The sequence below is a fragment of the Gymnoscopelus braueri genome, assembly GCF_963280865.1.
Source record: "Gymnoscopelus braueri genome assembly, chromosome: 13".
NCBI classification, from domain to species: Eukaryota; Metazoa; Chordata; class Actinopteri; order Myctophiformes; family Myctophidae; genus Gymnoscopelus; species Gymnoscopelus braueri.
The window spans coordinates 9,196,303-9,203,802 of NC_137615.1; the positions used below are offsets into that span (position 1 = coordinate 9,196,303).

The window sequence follows — 7,500 nt, forward strand, 5'->3', positions numbered from 1 at the left end:
CACCGCCTTGGTTCTCCTCGTCACAGGGGAATAGAGCCAGCAACCTCACAGTCTCACGCTTGTGTCTCTCTAAACTCTGGGGTATATATCACCTCATCACCTTAGAGTCTAATGTATACTTTGCTTCAGAAAGGCAGGCTCGACTGACAGACGTGTCCACACAGTACTTTTTTCCCCAGTTCAACAAGGTATAACAAGGTCTATATGCTCTTTGAGTCTGCTCTAGGAAGATCTGTAAAGTGTCCTGGCAGTGAGTGCTCATTATCTGTGATAGCCTCTAGTGTTCTGTAGCTGTGTTAGCTCCTGGTGTTCAGCAGTGTTGCCAGTATTTGCGAGAGAAACAAGCAACCAGGTCTGTATGAAAACAAGCCCAACATAAGTGACTAGGGTCAGTCAAACTTTATTGTCCAAGGTTGTTTTAGTTCTTTTTAGAGCAGTGGTTCTCAAACATTTTCATGTCAAGGACCCCCCCCCATCTGAAAATATGTTATATATGCCACAGACCCTATACATACAAGATTTGTGTCCAGAATGTTCTAATTTTGTTTTCAACATAGTTTGAAAATAGCAGATCTACAAGCCCACAACGTGTCGCCATGTGATGCTTGTAGATCGGCTATTTTAAAATACCCAATGTATATAGTTAAAGTGGTTAAACTGAAGAATCCCAAATATGCAACTACACTTTGGAAAACAAGCTCAAAACACTGCAACCCTTAACTACCAATAGGATCGACTTTGCAGGAAAACAAGCCCAAAGTCGTGCTGTGCTAGCATCAGGTGTTCAGTGGCTGGGCTAGCATTAGGTGTTCAGTATAGCTGGGCTAACAGGTGTTAGCTGTGCTAGCATTAGGTGTTCAGTATAGCTGGGCTAGTAAGTGTTCAGTAGCTGTGCTATCTAATCTGCTCAGGGAAAGATGCCACCCCATGAAGACATAATGGAGATGGAGGTAGTGATCAATGAGTGTTGACATGCTGTCCTGTACTGCATAGGAACACTGTCACACCCTGTCTGTCCCCCTCCCCCCCTTTCTCCCTCTCCCTCTCTCTCTCTCTCTCTCTCTCTCTCTCTCTCTCTCTCAGACCTACAAGCTCATAGCACGAGCTTGTATATCTGCTATTTTTGAATAGCCAAAGTGTAAAATAATGCTTTTTTTAGCTCAAATAAAAAAAGAAAAAAGAAATGCATACACAATTGAGGGCATGGAATGTCAATGTGTTTGCTTTTGCTGTGTATAATGTTTATAATCAGGTGTTCGACATGCAACCTTGTTATCTTAGAGGGGGGGACAATGTCCTTCTACTGTCCTGCCACTTAAATGGAAAGAAATGGCGCGCTGTGCATCACTATTGAGACGTATTCACACCATGATTGTCTCTGACAGCATGACCTTCTCTACCAGGACACACTGGACAGACAGGATGTCTGATGATAACTGCTGCCTACGTCAGTGGTTCTCAAAGTGGGGTCCGGGGACCCCCAGGGGTCCTTGAGTGGGTTCCAGGGGGGTCAACAGTAAAAATCAGTTCATTCAGAACATTATAGTATATATACATCAGCTATTTGAAAATAGTCAATCTACAAGGTCACAATGCACAATGATGTGACACGTTGTACAGTATTTTCAAATTAAATCTCGTATGGGAGTCCCAGGCACAAACAGATTTCAGATGGAGGTCAGTTTGAGGGTTCTCTCTCTCTCTCTCTCTCTCTCTCTCTCTCTCTCTCTCTCTCTCTCTCTCTCTCTCTCTCTCTCTCTCTCTCTCTCTCTCTCTGTCTATCTCTGCTTGTCTCTCTCTCTCTCTCTCTCCCCCCCATGCTTAACTTCAGCCGTATATACTTTACTGTACACCGAATAGCGAAAATAGACAATATACAAGCTCACAAAGTGTCATGATGCGACCATCATGACTGACACAGGTTGCAGCAAGAGCAACATTTGAAAATTGTGGGAGGCAACAGTGTAGCCACATGAGACTATGTTTAGACAGACTTAATGTTGACGGCTCATACATTATTTAAAAATAAAACAATGGTGGACAATTGTTTTTGATATGTTTGTTCATCAAAACAATATTATAATATTGTGTATAATTTCAGTCAGATTTCCCGCTGTCCCGCTTTCAGTTCAAAATGTGGGACAGCAATGATTTGCCTAATGTGGGACAGTTCTAAAAGCACTTCAGTGACTGGAGTAGGCTACCTTTAAAACTGTCCCACATTTGACTGAATGACTGCAACTCAGTCAGTCGAATGTGGGGAGGGGCAATGCTAGTGCAATAACAATAGTGATCTAATTGTAATTATTTTAGATTTTTTATAATAATTTAATAATAGTATATCAATAATTGGGGGTGGCTGCATCTCTGTTAAAATGTTTTTTTTTCTGTTGAGTGTTTGTTTGTACTGTAGCCCATAGGGCTACAAACTATAGCTAATAGCCGCTCTACGAGCTCACAACGTGTCGATGTGTTTCGGCTATTTTCACTATTTTAAAATGTTTTCAAAATAGTACAAAATGCTAAAAAGGTTTAGGCATAAGGGGTAAGAAGGTGCGGTGCGACAAGGGAGTACCCATGCCTTTTTAAAGTTAGGGGTGTCACAGCAAATTATTTTTTTATTTGTAGAAGTGTGTTCTACAAACAGGGGAAGGCGTCTATAAGCCTATCTATTTTTTAATTCTCTATAAGCCTATTTATTATTATTTTTAAACTAAACAATAGCTGCAATAGCAGAAAGATGATGAGGCACCTTAGTATGTTAATTAATTAGAAAGATGGGGCGTTATATATCTACTCCATACTATATTTTATCATTAAGTTGGGTGGCATATAGACCTGCTTATTATTATCCACACTGCAGAGGACTCTGTGGTGATTTGACGTCAGTTTGTGTGAACTCAGCAGAAGGGAATATGTAAGTTCCTCTTCCTCAGCCTGATGCTCATCATCCTCGGCCACCTCCCACTCACACCACATAGAACCATCAAATATTGAACAAGTTGACCATTACCCCTGCACGCACGCACGCACGCACGCACGCACGCACGCACGCACGCACGCACGCACGCACGCACGCACGCACGCACGCACGCACGCACGCACGCACGCACGCACGCACGCACGCACGCACGCACGCACGCACGCACGCACGCACGCACACACACACACACACACACACACACACACATAGCTGTACACTCAAGTCTGTGTGCATAGGCAGACACATACAGTACATATAGACACATATACACGGCAAGCGAAACACACACACACACACACACACACACACACACACACACACACACACACACACACACACACACACACACACACACACACACACACACACACACACACACACACACACACACACACACACACACACACACACACACACACTCCACCCCCACAGCAGACATAGGGCAGCAAAACCTCTCAGTAGTTCCCCAGGGAAGAGAAGAGAAGAGAAGAGAAGAGAAGAGAAGAGAAGAGAAGAGAAGAGAAGAGAAGAGAAGAGAAGAGAAGAGAAGAGAAGAGAAGAGAAGAGAAGAGAAGAGAAGACAGAATAGAATTAGATAGAGGTAGACAGAAAGAAAGAAAGAAAGAAAGACAGAAAGAAAGACAGACAGACAGACAGACAGACAGACAGACAGACAGACAGACAGACAGACAGACAGACAGACAGACAGACAGACAGACAGACAGACAGACAGACAGACAGACAGACAGACAGACAGACAGACAGACAGACAGACAGACAGACAGACAGACAGACAGACGTGTGGGCATGTGAGAGAACAAACACCACATCATGGTGGGTGGAGGGAAGGGAAGGGCATACATTACATTCTTATTACATTATATTATATGAGCAGTGTGGGGGTTGGAGAGAGAGAGAGAGAGAGAGAGAGAGAGAGAGAGAGAGGAGAGAGAGAGAGAGAGAGAGAGAGAGAGAGAGAGAGAGAGAGAGAGAGAGAGAGAGAGAGAGTTCTATTAGTACTGGGGGGGGTGTGTGAAGAAAACAAGAGAAAGGGAGCAGGATGAAAGAAGAGATTGTATTAGGGATGAGGGAAGGAGTCTGCTTGGGGCTGTGAGGAGATAGGAGGGATTATATTAGAAGTGAGACATGGACACATGATACTATTATAATACATATACAGTATCTATAATACAAAGTACAACCCTTAAGGGTCATGGAAGAGAGAGGCATGATGGACAAAGAATATTCAGGGAACGCATGGTATGAATGAGGGAAAGGGAAGGAGGTAGAAGGAGAGAGAGTGAGTGTGTGTGTGTGTGTGTGTGTGTGTGTGTGTGTGTGTGTGTGTGTGTGTGTGTGTGTGTGTGTGTGCGTGCGTGCGTGCGTGCGTGCGTGCGCGTGTGTGCGTGCGTGCGTGTGAAAAAATCTAATCTTTTTTTTCCCAAGATTTTTCAAAAATAGCAGATCTACAAGCTCGTAGCGTGGCACTCGGTGCCGCGCTACGAGCTTGTATATCTGCTATTTTTGAATAGCCAAAGAAATCTAAAGTGACACAGATGCGTTCCAGGTCTTAATGGGTTAAGTGAATGTTCAAGTGAGAGAGGAACATACAGCAATTAGAGAGAAGTGGAAAAGAAAGATGTAATCCCTCTTTCTTTCGTCTTTCATTTTGTTCAACCGCTCATACCCCCCAAGCACCCTGGGGTAATGGTCCTCAGCAGAGAGACAGATGAAGCAATGAAACAGCGAGAAGAGAGGATAGGAAAGTTTATTTGCACATTTCAACAAGGCAATTCAATGTGAAACACATTGGAGAGCGGAGCGGAGAGCAGAGGAGAGGAGAGGAGAGGAGAGGAGAGGAGAGGAGAGTTTGCCATGCAGACAGTAATGGATAGTAATGGTTGCCTAGTTTGCCTCAGCAACCAGATTGAGTAAATTGGCAACCATTTTGTGGCCTCTGATTGGCCCCATTGGCAACCAATGAAAGCCAGCATGTTATTTGGTTAGCTTAAATGCACTACTTTACTTTAATTTGTCCACAACATTTCAGCCATTTTCAGGCATTGCCGCATTGTGCGCGCACTTTCCACAGACACCCACGGCCAGCATGTTGCAATGGGGAAACAAATACCTTTGTTCAGCAAATGTTTTGACTGTGGACTAAAAACAATAACCTGTCTGTATCAGAAAAATATTCCACATGATGACTGTAGGCCCTGCTGATACTGACACAGCCGAACCAACTGTGTAGAGCAGAAACTTAGTGAAAGCTTGGGACGTGGAGTATCCTGGCATCTTTTTGAGGAATGGGAAATTATATTGCAATCCATGTACAACCATAGCGAAGGGAGCCATTGGTTTCTACAGGGCACAATGTTGTTCTTTTTTTTTTCAATCTGTTTATTGTGTTTTTAAAGATTGTTTTCCCTCCCATGTGAGGTTATTATTCATGAACATAATACATATGCAGATAAATATCCCTCATTTCCAGCCCGTCCCCCGTTCTCCCTCCCACCCTCCCACTCTTCCCAGATGTAGAGACAACACTGAAAGAAATAATAATAATAATAATAATAATAATAATAATAATAATAGAAAATACAAATAGAAAATACAAATAGAAAATACATAAAAGATAATACATACAATTTGGATAATGTTAATAGTAATAATATCAACGATAGCAATGACCGCAACAACAGTAACAATGTTTGGATAGACGTTTGTATTGGAACTGTTTTGGTCATTAAAGCATACCTAGTATAATGGCATACAAAAAATCATACAAATGTTTTTTTACTGTTAATCCCCTTTATTTAGTCAACCTGTTGCGGATTGATCAGGAGAGGTAATTAAATAGGAGAAGAGGAATACAAAAATAAAAATAAATGAGAGAGGAAAGAAAGAGAAAGGAAAAAGAAAACAATAAGAAAGAAAGAAAAAGAAAGAAAGAAAGAAAGAAAGAGGCTGAATAGCCTGGAAACAGGCCACTATTTGAACAAATTCAAATCCACCATATTGGATTTTCGGACCGGAAAACAAATGCTATTGGGTGGAAGGGCAGCGAGATTCTTGAATGGGACATTATCACGTTTTATCAGACCATTGAATGGGCAAAGTAGACGTTCGCTTGAGCCTACTCAGCACCGTCCGAGTTATGTACCGATAGTATGTTTTTTGTTTGTTTGTTTGTTTGTTTGTTTGTTTGTTTGTTTGTTTGTTTGTTTTTTTGTTTGATGAAACTGTTTAAATGTTAGTGTCAAGCCCCGGCAGATTCTCTCTCTCTCTCTCTCTCTCTCTCTCTCTCTCTCTCTCTCTCTCTCTCTCTCTCTCTCTCTCTCTCTCTCATACTCACAAAGACACACACAGGAGTAAAGGTGACTGGGAACCATGCAGAAGACAGGCAATAGATGTGTTGATAAGGTCACATCTCACAGTGATGTGGCCTTTATCTCCAAGCACATCAGCAGGAGGGGAGGGCTGTGTGTGTGTGTGTGTGTGTGTGTGTGTGTGTGTGTGTGTGTGTGTGTGTGTGTGTGTGTGTGTGTGTGTGTGTGTGTGTGTGTGTGTGTGTGTGTGTGTGTGTGTGTGTGTGTGTGTGTGTGTGTGTGTGACTCACCAAACACGTTCTCTGTGTCCTCCAAGATGGCAGACATGTTGCATTGGGTAACTAGAGAGAAAGAGAGAGAGAGAGAGAGCGAGAGAGCGAGAGAGCGCGAGAGAGAGAGAGAGAGAGAGAAAGAGAGGGGGGGCAGGGGAAGATAGATATAAAGGTTTAAATAAGTATGATGTCATCATGACTCATGTGATGTCATTTCTCCTCTTCTTCACTCTCTTACCCTCCCTCCTCTTCCCTCTATCCTACTTCCATACCCGCCTCCTCTCCTCTCCTCTCCTCTCCTCTCCTCTCCTCTCCTCTCCTCTCCTCTCCTCTCCTCTCCTCTCCTCTCCTCTCCTCTCCTCTCCTCTCCTCTCCTCTCCTCTCCTCTCCTCTCCATCTCCTCCTGATGTCTCAGACTCTCTGAAGAGCTGACCTCTGAAAGGCCCCATTAACAATTGACTAAAAGACATGGCAGAGATGCCTGTCTGCTACCCGCTCAGGCACACACACTCTTTATCTCATAAACACGCACAAACACTGTGCCGCTCCTCCTTCTGTCTTTCATCACTCCTGCATGTGAACACATGCACGCACACAAACGCACACAAACGCACGCACACACGCAGGCACACAAACACACACACACACACACACACACACACACACACACACACACACACACACACACACACACACACACACACACACACACACACACACACACACACACACACACACACACACACACACACACACACACACACACACACACGCACACACGCACACACAGACAGACTGCTGTTTCACAAAGGCTCCTCAGGCGTAAAGACTTACGGGAGAGTGATGAAGACTCAGCTGAGCTACTGCTGACCTATTTCACTGACAGAAGAAGAGGAGAGGAGAGGAGAGGAGAGGA

At 43.7% G+C, this 7,500-nt stretch overlaps 1 protein-coding gene across 1 annotated transcript in view; it reads right to left on the reverse strand.

Annotated features, from left to right (window-relative positions):
- Positions 1–7,500, reverse strand: part of samd14 (sterile alpha motif domain containing 14) — a 44,749-nt gene that overhangs the window by 26,160 nt on the left and 11,089 nt on the right. The window contains exon 2 of the mRNA XM_080447777.1: positions 6,603–6,653. Coding sequence (XP_080303903.1) covers positions 6,603–6,639 — 37 coding nt within the window. The 5' untranslated portion in view covers positions 6,640–6,653. The remainder of the gene's footprint in view (positions 1–6,602; positions 6,654–7,500) is intronic.